General features: G+C 37.0%; 2 protein-coding genes across 4 annotated transcripts; both read right to left on the bottom strand.

The window, feature by feature from the left end:
- Positions 1-622: 622 nt before the first annotated feature.
- Positions 623-4,439, bottom strand: LOC131674921 (urea transporter DVU1160-like). Of its 3 annotated transcripts, none has more exons than XM_058953802.1 (10): positions 4,069-4,439; positions 3,842-3,985; positions 3,052-3,171; positions 2,835-2,986; positions 2,608-2,767; positions 2,050-2,145; positions 1,816-1,930; positions 1,547-1,723; positions 1,305-1,469; positions 623-1,246 (listed from the first exon to the last, which is right to left on the bottom strand). In XM_058953802.1, the coding sequence occupies exons 1-10, from the start codon at positions 4,177-4,179 to the stop codon at positions 1,017-1,019; spliced, it is 1,470 nt and encodes a 489-aa protein (XP_058809785.1). In that variant the 5' UTR covers positions 4,180-4,439; the 3' UTR covers positions 623-1,016. The 3 variants fall into 3 exon arrangements, with proteins under 3 accessions (XP_058809785.1, XP_058809749.1, XP_058809795.1); XM_058953766.1 differs by having other exon boundaries at positions 1,816-1,963; positions 4,069-4,426; XM_058953812.1 differs by having other exon boundaries at positions 1,056-1,246; positions 1,547-1,731; positions 1,816-1,963; positions 4,069-4,421.
- A 5,047-nt stretch (positions 4,440-9,486) lies between these two features.
- On the bottom strand, positions 9,487-16,602 carry LOC131671033 (DNA replication licensing factor Mcm6). The gene is made up of 10 exons (XM_058947185.1): positions 16,588-16,602; positions 13,599-13,922; positions 13,186-13,329; positions 12,655-12,919; positions 12,369-12,571; positions 12,113-12,311; positions 11,495-12,025; positions 11,107-11,412; positions 10,585-11,038; positions 9,487-10,434 (listed from the first exon to the last, which is right to left on the bottom strand). Exons 2-10 carry the CDS (start codon positions 13,688-13,690, stop codon positions 10,208-10,210), a joined length of 2,421 nt encoding a protein of 806 aa, XP_058803168.1. The 5' UTR covers positions 13,691-13,922; positions 16,588-16,602; the 3' UTR covers positions 9,487-10,207.
- Positions 16,603-17,876: the final 1,274 nt, after the last annotated feature.

Here is a 17,876-nt window from a genome sequence, read left to right as displayed (position 1 = left end):
CTGGCAGGAGCATCGCATCGTGTAATGTTTACCTTTACGGAACAATTGTCGACACTGAATTCGAATCGGTCGCCAAAAAATCGATCAATCTCGTTGATATTTCCCCGGTATTGTACGCAGTTTATTCAAATTCAGAATATCATTTGCAGAACAGCTCATGCAACATTCTTACCTATTTTCGCTGGTCATAAATGTCTACCAGGACGAAAGTACATTAAATTGATTAAGTAGGACGAGGTCGCTAGTTTCAACTACAATGATGGATGTTTCTTTCGCCTTATGAATTATACATAAATAAGAAAAATACGTTGCAATTGATCGATTACCCAACCCATGAATCTTTCTCGAGTGAAAGTAACGTTCAAAATAATGTAAATATCGCAAATAAAAGGAAGTGGTATAGCAGTGCGCATCGTATCAATATTTTTCAAAAATACAATACAGAGAGGTTTGCATTTGAGGCTTGCAACCAATAAATTGGTCTTATGAAAACGCGAGTCTGTTGTATAAAATCAGTGAGACAATAATGTACGCAAACGATTTAATATTGACGTGCTGTATTTGAAAAGTAATTTTTAATACAAACACGTATCTAAATATTTCATAAAAATGCAGACTATTTTCTAATTCACAGCTGAGCCAGATAATTATTAAATAGCAGGTAGAATTCGCTGTAGCGCGTTGGTTCAGTATACGGTTATGAATTTTTCTCATTTTATTGGAATATCAAGACAAACTTATAACAGCATAAAGAATGCAAACGAGACTTCCGACAAATGTAGTACGAGAGCTGCTGCTTCATTTACATTCTTTTATTTTCCCGAAGAACTGGAATACAATTTTAATGTAATTTCAAAGTAATGCAATCCAAACTCGACAATATCCGCGTTGTAGTGAAGCTCTTGTACAAAAGATAATGACATAATAGATAAAAAGCACTGTTCGCGGCACACAAAAGCACGAAGAGAAAGTCAACAAGTGAACGCGTATCAGTCGTATCTGCAATGTTTGTTGGCTCACAGCTCGGCCGCGCGACCTCGGAGCAGAGACAATACAGCTATCCAAATGGAAAAGACAGAAGGAAAAGGAGGACGCGACGAAGCGATGCGCCAGCTGGACCTGGTCACAGCTGCCCTGTTGCTGCTCCGGCTCGGCTGCACGGCCTCCGACGCGCGGCTCGGTCGTGGCCCGCTCAGGCCAGGGGCGCCTTGCCGTTGCGCAGCAGCAGCTCCGACGCGGCGCCCGTCTGCGAATCGGCAATGAGTTAGGATTGGCGAGGCTCGGGCGCGAAGGCGCGGGCGAACCTGCTCCGACTTGGCCAGTCGGCGCTGCGACAGAAGCTCCTTGCGTTGCTGCTCCGGGCAAGAGATGCTGACCGGGTAGAAGAAGGCGCCTTCGGGCATCTTGCCGAGTCCGATGAACAGCCAAGTGGTCAGCACGAAGGGTATGGTTCCGACGGGCAGACCGGTCTGGAGCAGAAGCGAGCCGTGGTCGAGGAGCCGCTCGCTCGCCGCCTCGAACGGGCAGCGAGCGCGCGGGCGCTTACCGGCAGGAAGACGATCTCGAGCACGTGCTGCACGAGGCCCGTGAGGACGATAGCCACACAGGTGGCGGCGGCCGCCTGCCCGTTCATCACCAGGAAGCTGCCGCCCAAGCTGGCCCCGGTCAGGTAGCCATTGAAGCCGTACAGGCCGGCGCCGACGGCCGCTCGCGGGCGGCCCAGCTGCAGCGCTGCGAACAGCGGGTGGCGCAGCGGCCGATTAGTCGCCAATTAGAGCGCTGGCACCGCGGCCGAGAGCAGCGGCCGACACTTGCCGACGATCGAGGCGCCCAGCGAGCCCAGGAAGCCGAACAGGCAGGTCAGCGGCGAGTACAGCAGCACGGCCAGGTAGACGACGGCGCCGAACGCCACGCTCTCAACGACGAACAGCTGCGAGCCGGAGACCACCGAGGCACGCACGATCTGGATCAGCGATCGGCTGAGCGGCGCTGGGAGCGGGGAGCGGGGGCATCGGGAGGGTAACGCGGCAGCTGCGTGGGCGCGCTTACCGTTGTCCAGTCGGGGCTGCCGCCGAGCAGTGTCGCGTTCCCGGCGATGCCCGGCGCCACCGCCAACGCCGAGGCCGCTGTCGCCGCCCCGTCGCCCTGCAAAAACACAGCACGCTCGCGCGCAGCTCAGACTCTTACTACTCGGCTGGGTCGGTGCCTCCTTCGGCCGCGAAACGTCTTGTCGTGGCGAACAGCAGCCCCCGCGAGACAGTCGGCGGACTTGGCGGCTTCGCGAAGCGCCGAGACGGAAGGGGCAGGCGGCGGCGAGGGGGATGCGCGACGCGATGCGCCCAGCTGACGCGTTGCGTCGCCGAGGTAATTAGCGCGAAACTGAGCGCGCAAGACAAAGCCAAGTGGCAATTGGCGCGAATTGGAGAGCTCGAACTTTCGTCCGCCAAAAAAATGTAGGTCAGCGCGGCAGGCTGCGACTGCAGGTTGTAATGGCGGGGCGCGAGCGACTGCGCGCAATCGCTCACGCTAATTGCACTTATCGCCCGGCCACTCACGAGTGTCCACCGAAATCTCAGCAGTCGCAGATTCGCGCGCAGCTGAACTCACCACTGGAATTGCTGCCGCCACGGAGCTGGCAAACGACAGACCGTGATCCAGTTGGCTCCGAGCCTCTTTCAGCGTGAACAACAGAATAAGCTCGGCCACGTTGAAGGGCATCGTCAGGCACGGGATGCAGCCGTTTGCACAAGCCCTCCAGAAGTACGATCTGCACACAAGAGTTTCGATCGGTCGCGATCGGTTGCGTACTGCCTATGAACGGCCGCGGAGCTCACATGAAAACCACGCATAAGAACATCAGCGAGCAGCTGAAGCCGTCGAACGCTCCATACACTTCTGGCACAAAATAGTACGAAACTGCTCCGAAGATCAGTGGATTGAAGATGGTCAGTCCGTTGTCCAGGTTGACCCGCGGCTCTCGTAGCGACTGTAAGGGCCAGTGTTACGCGTCTCAGTGAGCTGTGCTGCTTGTAACGAGCCGTCGTAACTGACCATCGACACCAAATGTCCCAAAAGACTGCAGGCAGAGCAGCAGACGAAGGTACCCGGGCCTACCGTTGTCAGGCCAACCATCAAGATCAGTCCCGTGATTGGATTGTTCGAGAAGCTAGTCTAAAAAGCGAGGCATGATTACAAGTGCCGCTCTGCATTATCGAACTGCAATGACGCGAGCGACGCGTGTGCAGTTGAGATTCATTAGCAGCGTCGTAAGCCACCGGCGTTGGTTCTCGAGACGTGTAGCTCGCGTGTTGGGCGCCGCTAGTTATCCAATGGAAGCGCGTGATAATGCTAATTGCTCGCGCTGCTGGCGGGTAATTCTTGACAGACGAATGGGACTATCGACAACCGGGACAGAGAGAGAGAGAGAGAGAGAGAGTGAGAGATAAGGCCAATTGTCGCGCGATTTGTATCACGTAATCGCTGTTTGCCAGTGATGAAGATAACAGTAGTGGCAGTGACATTTGGTCGATTTTTCCAATACGAGCGCTCCTAACGGTAGGTGCGAACCGCGACGATCAGCCGCGAGTCGCGACGCAAACGAGACAGCCATCCAGCGGATTAGCAGTATCTCGGCTTTTTTCGTCGTTCGTTTGCGTAACGCGAGATGCTCGTGCGGTCGCAGCCGCGCGGCCGCCGCACGGCTATCTGTCGTTGCCGTGGCACGCACATCCGAGCCGAAACAGCGATCGACACGAGCGAGTGTTCGTCAGTGCTCAACGGAGCGGAGAAACGGAGAGCGCGGGCAGCGCAGCAGCGGTCCGCGGCTCGGATCCAAACGTACCTGAGAGAACCCGCGCATGTAGCCGACGAAGAATCTGCACACGGTCCAGACCAGGCCCTGCCTGTGGGCGAGCGCGTCCCTGAGCAGCGGGCAGTCGCCGCCGAGGCCCGACCAGGCTACCGCTGCTGGCAGCTCGCGCCTCGCCTGCAACGTGCACCCACGCGGTCACTCCGTGCGACTCTCCGCCGTTAGATCTGGCGAGGAGATAAGGGGGATCGATACGGAACCGTCGAGTCCTGCTGCTGCTGCTGCTGCTGCTGCTGCTGCTGCTGCTGTGGGCGCCAGTCGGTGCCGGTATCGGCTGCCTCGGGGTTGGCCTCGATGTCGTTGCTCGCCATGCTTCGGGAAGGGATGGCCGATGGGTCTGCCTGCGACGGATCCAAGATCGCGCGACACTCGCCCGCTACTCCATGGTGTCACGAGCGAAGCAGCGCGGATGCTGCCGAGCGCGCCGAGAGCTGCTCGCGGATAACGAGCAGAGCTTCGGCGGCTCGCGCGAACCCGCAGCGCTTGCTCTCGTTATCGCGCCCCCCAGCCAAGGCGCTGCTTCGTCGCCATTCAGTCGCGACCTGCCGATGCCCACTGCCCTCTACTTCTCTTATCTATCGCGCTACTGCCGACTAGACGCTGCACTCCATCAGTTCCCCAGTCGCCGGCTCCAACCACTTGATTTGTCAACTTATTTAGCTAAAGTAGCAGCGGCGCCGGCTGCTTTTCGCTGCCAAAGATCTTCAGCTGCGTTCAGCTTTATTACGTGTAAAAATCTGTAGGACTTTATAGTTCTTTTATATTGATACCGTAACATGGGATGCAGCACTGATTAGAATTGCGATGATAGTCCTTCGCCTTGATTTATTTATTGATATTCGACTCAATGAAGACAACCCACTACTCAGAATAAAAAACCGTTGATACGAGCACTCAGGTTTATTACCCGACTAAGTTTGGAAACTACGCGCGAGCTACAAGCCCGCGCGTCAACGACGTAGCTTACGGTGAGAGAATTACCCGTCAGGACCGTACATAACCGGCAAGGCCAACCCTTACATCCCCTCTCTTATCAAATTTCAGTGCACTGTAATAGCATACAATATAATTTAAGCGTACACACTATTGTTCTTGAAACAGGTTTAGTATTTATATAAAAATATGCAAAGAGAGAATTGGTTTCATCTATATACATTGAAAGAAATTCAAGAGGATACGATATTCATTTTCAAATTGTATACTGAAAACTTACAAATAACAATAAAGACATTACGTTACTGCTGATATGTAATTTTTGTCTTAATTTTGTCCATGTTCTGTCTTACGACAGAATCGAACTAAAATTTTTATATGGATATGGTATTTTGCACGAGTTTTCATATTCTGTAAAAATAAATGGAGGTTATCGATTTAAATAAAGAGAAATAATACGTCAAATTGAATCGTCATATATCGATAATTTAGACGGGTTGGATTGCGCGTTTACATTTCTTCAAATAATTTTAATAATAAATGACAGATGCAAGGAAAAGGCAATGAACTACTTTGAAATAATGATTTTAGAGTGCTTCCTTTACTGACATTTTTTGTAGATAATTCATTAAGAAACAACTTATAACTAAAACTTCTTCCACGAAATTTATTAATTTTGAAACATTAGAACTATTTGAAAATCCTTAAACAAAATAATAGTGGCAATCTTATGCGTGGTAGTCATATACTTTGTTGTGTGAAACCATTGGGCTTTATTTATTTGTATTATATTTATTTATTATACAATAACATTAAACTTATTTTAATTCAAATATAAAACTATTCGCTTATAAAATATATTAATCAAATTCACATATTTTGAGATTTTATTAATTGTAACATTACAGTTTTTCAAATTAAAAGTTATACTTTTTTCGGGGATCAACATGTCCGACACATTCACCGTTATTGAATCGCCGTGGTCGTTGATATTTATTGAAAATTCATTTTCACGATGTATAGTGATTTCGGTGAGCTTAGTTGAGGCTGTTGAGGACACTCATTTCCCACATTCGATTCTACTCGATTAATAGTATTATTAATATTCTATTTTATTCGAATATTATCAACATTGTTTAAGTAGCCCCTCAGTTCCGGTACTAGAAGTTAATGCTTTCTGAAATTTGACTGGCTTTGTAGCGATGTTTTTATCAATATTGAGGGATTGTTAGAATTAAAGGGACAACATTAAATGATAAAATTTGTAATAATGGAAAGAAGGGAAATAGTGAGAGCTGGAAATTCACTTAATTTTAATTATATTCAGCAACGTTTCGTCAGCACATTTGCTGACCTCTTCAGGCTTTATTAACAGAAAAACAACAAATTATTAACAATAAAGTTACAAATGTAGCTTTAATGGCATATAATTATATGTATATGTGTGTATCTGATTTCTCTCATAGTCAAATTATTTATTATAGGCTAAAAAGAATGTGGAATAAATATCAAATTAATCCTGTTTTCTACTATAGATATGTGGATGATACTTTGATGTGCATTCCGAAAGATAACATTGATTTAGTTCTTGAGACGTTCAATTCTTATCATAATAGATTACAATTTACATTTGAAATTGAAATGTATAATTTTATTCCATTTCTCGACTTAAAATTGATAAGAAATAATAATAAATTAGAATTTGACTAGTTTAGAAAAACAACACAAACTGACAGAATTTTGAATTTTAAGTCAGAACATACAATTCATCAAAAAGTTAATATAGTTTCAAATTTAGTTGACCGGGTGTTTTTACTTGCTGACAAAAAATTTCGTTCACGCAATTTAAAAATAGTTACTAATATCCAGAAAAAAAATAATTATCCATCTGAATGTATCAAAAAACACATACACAAACGGATTAGCAAATATAAAAAATTAATAAATCAAAAACTACCTAGAGTCGCTATTCCAAACAATTGCAACATCTTTATGAAATGTTCTTCTGTGTTAAAAAAACATAACATACTCCAATCCCTTTATTACAAAAACCATTACAAGAGTTCATTCGTTTAGGAAAAGACAAATCTGATTTATTAGACAACACTGGTATTGTCTACGGTTTTAACTGCAAACAATGTTTAGCGGTCTACATAGGTGAAAGTAAGCGATCCTTAAAAATTGAATTAAATGAACACAAAAAAAAACATTGACTCAGATACAGTAGTAGCTACACATAGAAGAACTCTCTCACACGAATTTGACTAGGAGAAAGCTAAGATATTGGATTATGAAAAGAATTATAAGAAACGCAGAATACCCGAAATGTTGCACATCGGCTTACATAAAAACACTTTAAATAGAAAAGAGGATATACAATACCTTAGTCATATTTATAAGCCTTTATTAAGATCGATGAGGAAGAGATGATAGATGAAGAATGTATGTATATGTGTTTAAATACTTGATTTCTTACTGTATTGTAACGTGACTGGCTACGAGCTATTCGTTTTAGCCTATAATAATTTGACTACGAGAGAAATCAGGTACAAACATATACATATAATTATTTGCCATTAAAATTACATTTGCAACTTTATTGTTAATAATTTGTTGTTTTTCTGCTAATAAAGCCTGAAGAGGTCAGAAAATGTGCTGACGAAACGTTGCTAAATATAATTAAAATTAAGTGAATTTCCAGCTCTCACTATTTCCCTTCTTTCCATTATTACACATTTTATCATTTAAGAAAACTATAAGGGAATCAAGACAGTATGTTACGTAATAAATTATATATTATTCATGATCAATCATTCATCATTTATTCATGATCAAATAATCATGATCTAATGCTTCGTCAAGAAACAATTGATCTTTAACTGCTGTGAAAACTTGAGCTTTTTTCTTCTTATGTCCTACATTCGTTTTTTTCAAATAATTAAGAAAAGGAACATTTTCAAAATCATGTTTTATTTAATTTACAAGTAAAATTATAGTTTTGAATTGGTACCTTTATTGACTTTATTTCAGATAATTTATTAAGAATCAATTTTTATCTAATCCTTTTTTCACGAAAATTATTATTTTTCAGATCGCAAAATATAGAAAAAATGCTAAAATTCAAGTATAGTTATATATCGTTATTTGCTTTACAAAATTAACGTATATCATTTTTCATTTGTCATTGTAAACCTTTTTCGGCAGAAATCCAACTTCCGCAGCTTATGCGAAAAGTAGGTAATCACGGACACGTGCGTAAATCGCCTTCATTCCACAATTGTTGCGTAATTATTAACTTACATTTCCTCATCTACGCATTGTTTTATAAAGTCTTCATAAGTATTTGCCATATGTGTTTTCTGTACCTAGTTTCTTTTCTTAGTATCAATTGTTTTTTTGCATATTTATGACTTCCACCCATTTGGATTCCATCTTTAGGTGACTTATTGTTGCTCGATTCGCAGCTCGATGTTACCATTTCATCGTTCTTGTGACAATAGAATAGTTATATTCGAGAACTGCAACAAGCTTAAGATTAAGCAACAATCTCAAGTTTGCTTGTTTCTACGCGTTACTCGTTACCTGCTTTCCGTTTTAGCTATTTCATATCATATTGCTTGCTCGCAAGTCCATTACTTCTTTTTACTGTTGAAATTTCTTTTCCCTATTACTGTTTACTAATTATCGAATTGTTTTCAACAATCCAGGCAACGTAATCATACTTATTATAAACTTCGTAAAATATATCATAAACATTTGTGAGTCAATATAAAAAAAAATAACTTTTAGAAAATTAACGCTGAAAAATTTGTTTATAGTTTTGCTCAAATAATATTTTCAATGTTATTGTTAAAATGATTTGAAAAATAATATTACGTATGTTGTACGAAATTAAGCAGATAAAAACAACTTCGATCATAAATTATGAAACGAAAATAGTATTGAAAAAACATTCTCAGGGTACAACGATTTCAAGAGGAGTGATTTTTCTCAAAATGCCTAACTTAAAGAAGCTGGCGAAGGTTCGATATGCAATTAGAATGACTCGTCATAGAACCTTTCTTTCTTAAGTATGTTAAGTCGCTCAATATTTGTTTAAGTAAATTTGTATGACATTTTTGTAAAACCTAGTTGTGCGTTCAGATTGAGCGGTTTAAAATATTTAAGAATGAAAAGTTTTTAGCCGGGACATTCATACGGGATAATACTCAGCTCCAGACTAGAAAACCGAGAATTCAAAATCGCTACATCGATACGTAAAAAATTCCCAGCTGCTGCCAATGGTGCAGACGCGTCAACTTTTTTTCATGGTCTTATCATTTTTTGTATTGAATACTTGATAGTTACGTACGAAAAATCTTATCATTCAAATAATTAATTCGGCATTGGAATGCATTCTAGTTGCAGCTAGAATCAAGTAGATGCGCACATATTTACAACTTTCGCATTTGCATAGATGAATTATATAAGTTAATAGATTAGCGTATCAGCCAATGCGATTTTTCGCTCCGAATTCAAAAGCATTGCTATTAATTTGAATGTACACAATAGGGTACACGAACGCGGTACATCAATATTATCTTTGTAAAAGGTGTATAATGAATCGTCAGCTAAATAATCAAACATCAAACTGTATTTTTAATGTTATTAAAAAAAATTTTTATTTAATTTAGTAAAATGTAACAATGAATTAAGTTTGTCTGCATAGTGTAGATTTTTGCTCAAAATAATGTGATATTTACGATTTAACACTAAAAGATAGTTTTAAGATAACTCCACCAGGCCAGGCTGTATCACATCGGGCCACCGTCGAGGATTTCATAAAATTGACATCTTTCCAACAAACACTTATTCAAAATAGTTTTATATTTGATCGCTCGTTCATAAACGAATTCATACTTAATAGTGGAAATTTATCGAAAAAAAATTTTTTTCATGTCGCTATTTTTATGACTTTGTCTCTAAAATGCAATAATTTGTTATGTTTGTCTTCAACATCTTTTTTATTAGTTCGATGACCAGTACTTTTCTTTTCAAATATTAATTTAATACTTGTATTGAACAACATTGTGGTTTTTGGAAAGAATCTGTCATTTATTATTAAAATTATTACAGGAAATGTAAACACGCAATCCTACCCACCTACGTCAGCAATATATAATGACTCAAATTTGACAATTTATTTCTCCTTATTTAGATCAATAACCTCCATTTATTTTTACAGAATTCGAAAACTTGTGCAAAATACAATCCATATAAAAAGTTTTGTTCAATTTTGTCAGAAGACAAAATTTGGTGAAGCCACCTTAAATTACAGTTATAAAAATGTAAAAATATGAACTACAAGCTTTTCGTCGGCTTATGTTACAACCGATACAATCTAGCATTACAAGCTCAAATTAAATTTTAAATGTCAATAATGTAGTTAGGATGTACAATAAGTATAGGATTCTCATCCTGTTTATCTGATGTTAGTGGAATCAGAATCTTATCATTGTACGTCAGTCTATCAATTATTTTATCGATCAAACCTTTTCTCTCTAACAATTCTTCTTCTGTATCGATTTGATCCTGTACTTTATCCAAATACCAAGCAATAATTTCCTCCTTTCGAACGCCTTCTTCAGTTCTATCTACAAAAAACAAGAAACAATCGATATTTCACTCAAATTTACTCAAAAAATCTTTCATTGAAAGTATCTTTTGTAAATAAAATGCAAATCAATTTCGTTGTATATTAAAAAATCATTCATCATTAGAAAATAAATGGTCGATTCGTATACCTTCTTTTTCAATTCGCGATTCTTCATCTCTCATGTACAACACCAGCATATTTGTGAGGCTTCTATACTCTTCATAAGACATGGTAAGTTTTTTCTTTGGCTGAGTTGTTTGGCTTGAGTCACCGTCGTTATCGACATGATCATTTGAAGTCTGATTGTCAATTCCATTAACTGCCAGGTTATCAACATCCATTCTGTCTTCATCGTTATTGCCTTCATCGAGATCTATATCAGGCTGTTCAACTCGAACAATACTTTTGCTTAATAAACGACGAGCTTCGTTCACATGCGTTTCCGTCACTTCGTCTAGACACTGCAATTTCGCATAAGCCTCTGATAAACGAATCAAACTTTCCAGCTGCCTAACTGTTACTCTCCAAGTTGATTTGCGCCCTCCCATGCCTTCCCTTTGTCGTAAATCAGTATAAGTTTTTATGAGAAGCTCTCCAGCGCTCTAAAACAATCGAATTTGTTTTCATTAACTACTCTTCAGAATTTCACCTAAATTGTATAATCACTTACAGCGTTGATCATAGGTTTAAAATGTTTGGCGAAATTGATGTATCGTAAAATTTCGGCTTGAGTGTAAACTGTTTCGATCGTGGCTGAATTGTTGCTGTGCAAATCAACGATTTTTTTGGCGATGGCATTGTCAATAATTTCGTTACTTTCGTCGACCAATATGAAAAAGAGATCAAATCTTGACATAATTGGAGCCGTTAATAGCACATTTTGCTGCAATGACTTTGACCGATCATAACGTCCATTTATTGGATTTGCTGCTGCAAGGATCGACGTACGGGCGTTGAGAGTAGCTCTCACCCCAGCCTGTACAATAAAATATTATTGATCACTAAATAAACCATTCTCAAAGAAGTGAAATTATATTTTCGAAATGTTTGATATTGACCTTAGCAATTGAAATGGTCTGCTGCTCCATGGCTTCGTGAATAGCAACTTGATCTTTTGGATCCATTTTATCAAACTCGTCTATGCAACAAATGCCGTTATCAGCTAACATCAGAGCACCAGCCTCGATAACGAAATCTCCAGACTCATCATCTCTGACTACAGCAGCAGTCAAACCAGCAGCACTTGATGCTTTTCCAGAGGTATACACAGCTCTAGGAGATATTTCAGCTACTTGTCGGAGAACTTGAGACTTTGCTGTACTAGGATCACCCACAATACAAATGTTTATGTCTCCCCTCAATGCTGTTCCTTCAGTTGTACTTTTAGCTACTCCACCAAACAGCATAAGTACAACTCCCTTTTTGACTTCATCGTTGCCATGTATAGACGGAAATAAACTTGAAACTAAATTTTGATATAAATATTTGTCTCTGCTCATTTCATAAATTTTATTCCATTCATCAGTAGGCATTTGCTTCTTCATAGTTTCCTGAGAAAGTTCATCAAATCCTAGTTCGGTTCCTCCAAACTAACAAATTAAATCAAATATAAGTTGCAGTGAAATTATTACAGTTAATATATAGTTGTAATATACTATTAGGAAAGTGAAGCGTACTCTTTGACTTGTTTGAGTAACACTGCACGCAAAAAAAGCCATTCTGTAATTAAGATCTCGCACTCCAAGAGCACGCAATCCTTTGATACCTTCTCCTTGCTCTCCTTGTTTATGCCTTGAACCTAATTCTGCTTTGGCCCCTGGCATTGACAACACTCCAACATCAGGTACTACTATCAAAGTTCCAGTAAAATCATACCTGAAATAAATTGTACAATAAAATTTTTGTCTATAATATTGATAGAGAAAAACTCACCTATCACCTGCTTGAACAGTTTCAACAGCTTCTGCTCTCAAAATAATCTCAAGTGATCTTGGTATACAGCCACGTGGTAACTCTTCTTGAGTTTCTTGAATTCGAACTTTCTGAAAATCTATAAAGACTGATTTATCCATATCTAATAGAAATCTCCTTCTATTGGCACACACAGGATTTATGCAAATAGTTGGGTTGGTAAACTAAAAAATGTATAAATGATAATTTACAAGCTCTTTCACAAATAAAAAACACTTTTAGTATTAGTATTATACTTAAAACTGACTTTAAATTGCTGTTCAACATTTTTGATGAGTGTATTGCAATCAAGGCATAAAAATGTTCCAAGATTCAATTCTGGATGTACAGGGTGAGTGCGTACTACTTGGCCTGAGATTCTGATCAAGGTTCCAATTTTCGATGTAGTTAACTCCCTTAATTTATGTCTCGTTGGTACATCAACAAAACTTACAAAACATTCTTTCTCTTTTGTCAAATTTCCATGATCCTTAACATAATTACTAACAGCTTGACACAAATAAGGGCGAACTCTAAAAATGAACATTTAATTAAAACATGCAATAATATAAATTTTACTGTTTTTTCTGATATATTAAGTATCTATCGTGATTGATATCTATACTAAATTTGAAACATTTCAAATTCATTGTCAATTATCAAGTTATGTTTAAAAAGTGGAAATAATATATTTTAATTGGATGACACTGTAGTTATGCAGTAAAATAGAAATATTAATAATAAAATAAAATAATTTTTAAAAATTATAATTTGTCAATAAGGGTTATAGTTTAGCTACCTGTAATACTCTTCTATTATAGTTGTAGAAAGATTCTGGTTATACTTTTCTACATCTTCAAAAGATACTTCCAAAGTACTCCTTTCCGTACTAAGTAAATCTTTAGCAGGTTCAAGATATTTAATCTCTCCATCTTCTTTGAACCTACAAAATATTGTTGATAAGGCACAATTTAAAAATCATATTGATATTTTCTGTACAATATACAAAAAACATATCTACACCATTTTTAAATCAATTAAATAATATTATTTAAGTTCAACTTAATACAATTTAATAAAAACCATAGTATAATTTAATCTAACAATTGATGAAATATATAAACAAATTTTATCACTAGATTTATGAACAGAAACAGGAACAAAAACATTATTCTGAAAGGTATCAAATTAAAAAGAAGTAGAAATACTTACTCTGTGAGAAAGTCTTGGAAGATCTTTTGACATTGAATACCCACATCATCTCGAACTTTAGCTTGACGAGCAGGTACATCACCTAAATCCATATTTATACTAATTTAATCGAGTTTATAATTTATTTAAATATCTGTATTAAAATTAATTTATGCCCACGCAACTGTGGGATGCTCAGCTGCTTGGAACTTGGAGCGAAATTTCAGCTGCTAGCATCGTGTTTGGCGGGAAAAACATAAACCACAAAGTAGAGAAACGGTATAGACCGGAAAACGTGGTTCATCTCATTCATCTCACAGGTATGTACAGCTGCCTTCATCCCACCTATCGGAATACGCGGCTCATGACTCGAGTCGAGTTTATGTAAAAAAATTAAATCAAATACAAAGTAAATTTGTCATAAAATGATAAAAATAATGATGATCTGGTAGCATACAAAATAAATAAATATATCAATAAAAAAATACTGGCTTAAGGATGTTCATAAGACTGCTATTGTGCTGAAGAGGACCCCGCGCAGTAATAAAATAAGCGATACTGTTCGTTTACATCTTGCTCGTAACGACTACTGACAGATCGAAGCGAAAAAATTTGGAGGAACTCCTTAGAGTATCGGATTTCTTATGTCTTTGTCAAAATTCGATATGTATTTTTGTTTATCGAGAAAAAACTCATAACCTCCAAGTGAACAAACGTAGAACTTCATTTGATCGATAAAAATCTGTTGAATTTTCGAAAATTCTATTTTTTTAATGCTACATTATTTGTTAACGTTCCAAAAATATATGTATCAATTTTGATATATGTGACGAGGAAAACCGCTTTTTTATTTTAAAAAACTACTGGATTTTCGTAATGATTCAAATTTTTGAACACGTATGTACAACATGAAAGATTTAGTAAAAATAAATTATCAACGAAGTTCAAAAGAAATTTAACTATATTCATTATAAATTTCTTTGTCAACATAATTTTTAACAATAATATTTTAAGTGTTTTTTCCAAAATATCATTTTAATGAGTCCCATGACCGTACTATCAACATTGCAAAGTAAAGTTATCCAGGGTTGTAAACATCTCTTTCGACGTCTATTACAATATAATAAAATATTTGACCTTGCTCATTGTTAATGGTCATTACAAATGCTAAATTAATTGGAAATCTAATTTAATAGTGTACAATTGGTGTATAAAAATACTCGCTAATATTTAAAAAATTACAAATATATGTCAATCAATCGTAAAAGAAATTTGTGTGTAAATCTATTAATTATAACACCAAATAGATCAGCAAATTTAAAAATTAATTACATCCCCTTCTGGAGAACATTAGTTCTTTTAATCAAAAACTATTAGTAAGCAACCGTCAGTCACACTGCCACCTATTCGAATTAAAAAAGTTTAGTTTGCCGTTTGCGTTACCAGTAACCATTTATTTTATTTCTATGAATGCCAGGTTTATTTGCCTTTACGCGTTACCCGTTTGAGTCACAACGCAATGCCTCTATCGGTAGTGGCGCAAGTCGCGAGTGTAGTTAGGCCCCGGGGGCCTATTCTGAAAAAAAATTTTAGCACGGGGCCTATTCTGAAAAAAAATTTTAGCACATGTCATAAGCATTTATTACATCTAAAGTGATTAATTCTGTGGTAAACTGAAGTGACAAACTGATTTACCACAAAATTTTTTTTCAGAATAGGCCCCCCGGTTGGCGGTTCCATAGATACGTACGGATGCGGACGGATACGGACGCGAATCGCAACTCTAGTAACATCACTAAAAATATCTAGTTCGATTATTTAGTACCAACACTACCGGTAGTGAGCAAAAGTAACTGTTGTTTAAAACTGTAGCGCCGAACGTAGCACATTTAATGAACGCTTATCTAACCTTTACATTATTGCAGTCTATAAGATGGCAAATGATAGAGAATTGATAGACTTTCAACTACAATTAGTGGAATTAGGCCTTAATTTTATGGAAGTACTTGAATATATGAGAAGAACAAGAAAATATATATAAATGATATGTATTAATCATCCCAAAAACTTTTTTTACATTAGCATACTCATCAATAAGCAATATTCATGAGAATTTGAAAAGTAAATTGTAGACCTGACATTTGAACATTAAATGTGGTACGTTCGGCGCTACAGTTTTAAACAACAGTTACTTTTGCTCACTACCGGTAGTGTTGGTACTAAATAATCGAACTAGATATTTTTAGTGATGTTACTAGAGTTGCGATTATCCGTCCGCATTCATAAATAGCTATGGGACCGGGGTCTTATATATATTTGCTCTGCTGAAACTGTTGAAATTTTGCATGAAATATGCATAAGTTTTGTTATCGCTATATTTAACTGCACCGTAATACTAATTACAAGTCAAAATTTTACGTCAGTAGTAAATATTACTTCGATTATTGCTTTATAGAACTTTTGTAAATCAAATTATATTTCAATTTATGTAAAACAGTTTATTTAGATTGGCACTATAAAAAATCAATTTAATTTTAAAAATTTGAAAGAAATATCATCCGTTATAGTCTTAAATGTTGATAATATTGTTTGCTGAGTAAATACTTGTAAGAATATCGTTAATCTAATCATTAGAAGTGATTTATTGTGCAAATTAAGTATATATTCTTAACCTCGCAAAATAATACAAACTTGCACAATAAACAACTTACACATTGAAATGACGGCATTTTTTAAATAAATAAATCAGTGAACAATATAGTCTACATTTATGACGATTATAGATTATATTCTATGATGTAAATATTCTATTATATAGATGATATATAATCTTCTTCTAATTTTCCAAATTAAAATTATTTTTGGTACTGTTACGTACGAATTTTAATAAGCCGTTTTATATGAAAGTTGTACAAAATGATGAATATCGAAGTGATATTTGATACAGACATAGAACTTTGAATTATAATTATGTTTTAATTAAAACATAACAGAATAATGTAAAACTTACATATATTTGATGTAAATTTTACGGCACAGCAGACGAGAGCAGACTACAGCTTATCTCATGGTTTGGGCAACGAATATAGACGATTTAATTTTTGGTTTGCACTTTGCGTCACTGATTAATAGAGGCTCTGATGCGAATATTTCCGATCTTCTTTATTTGAATTAGTTTTTTTATAGTTTTCGATTTAACTATTATCAGAATTACATAATTATGTTTAAATAAATCAATTATTTTAAATATTTATAAAAGCCTTAATATATAACGTTGATCTTCGAAGAAATTTATTTAATTCCAATAATCTATAGTCGTATGACGTCATTAAAGGCTTCTTAACATCCGGTCATCTTTTTATTTGAAAGACGGGATTAAAATATCATAATAATGTGTCGAAATACATAAATTTAATTTAATATTTCTAAATTTGTACCACAACCTAGAGAATTTTTTTTCCTTAATTGCAAAATGAAATAATCAACTTAAGAGTGTGATATTGTTATATTTTATTATATCTTTTGAAAGTTTATTATAAAAGCTTTCATTTTTTTGAAATTCTCAAAATCTGTTAACACGCAGGGGAGTTATAGACTTAAAGTTGACAGACTATTGTTCAACAAATTAGGTTCCTAGCGAGACAAAAAAAAAATTTTGTGTCACAACCATAGTAGACCGAATACATTCATAGGTAAAATATATTGTGTTTGTAGAAGTATGGTAAGTAAATAAAAAGCGTTATCGAATGTAAGTGGGTCACTGGAATTTTCAGTAAGCTGATGGGGCGCGGTGGGAGAGTGATGGGGAGCAAACCGACAGATCACGTGGCGAAAAAATCTCTGAGAACACTTAGAAGCAAAATAAAAAAAAATACTTTTTGAGATATTTGCAATTGCTTCAAATAAAAGTGAATAACCTTATAAAAAATAATATTATTTCTTTTTTATCTTATATTATTAATTTCTAATAAAGTTTGACACATATTGAAAAAAAACTAGACCTCGCCATTGTTATTAGCTTTCAAAAGCTTTTGGAAATAATTTTACCTTTTCTTTCAAAAGTTAATAATAATAAAATTCAAAATATGAATCATTTTAATTAATATTTTGACAAATTAAAAAAATTTAGCAAAATATTAACTTTAATATGTGTAACAAACATGCAATGTTTGAAAAAAATTGAATAAACTGTTTCTATAAAGAATAATGAAAAATGTAATTTATTACATGCATTTTATGTTTGAAAAAACTCGTAAAAATATAAAATAAAAATTGTTTTTAATTTCAAAAACATCTTAA

Source organism: Phymastichus coffea, unplaced genomic scaffold (genome assembly GCF_024137745.1).
Source record: "Phymastichus coffea isolate CEN01 unplaced genomic scaffold, Cenicafe_Pcof_1.1 PCOF00001, whole genome shotgun sequence".
Taxonomy (NCBI): Eukaryota; Metazoa; Arthropoda; class Insecta; order Hymenoptera; family Eulophidae; genus Phymastichus; species Phymastichus coffea.
Note: the sequence above shows the minus strand (reverse complement) of the source record. Positions and strands in the feature narration are given on the sequence as shown.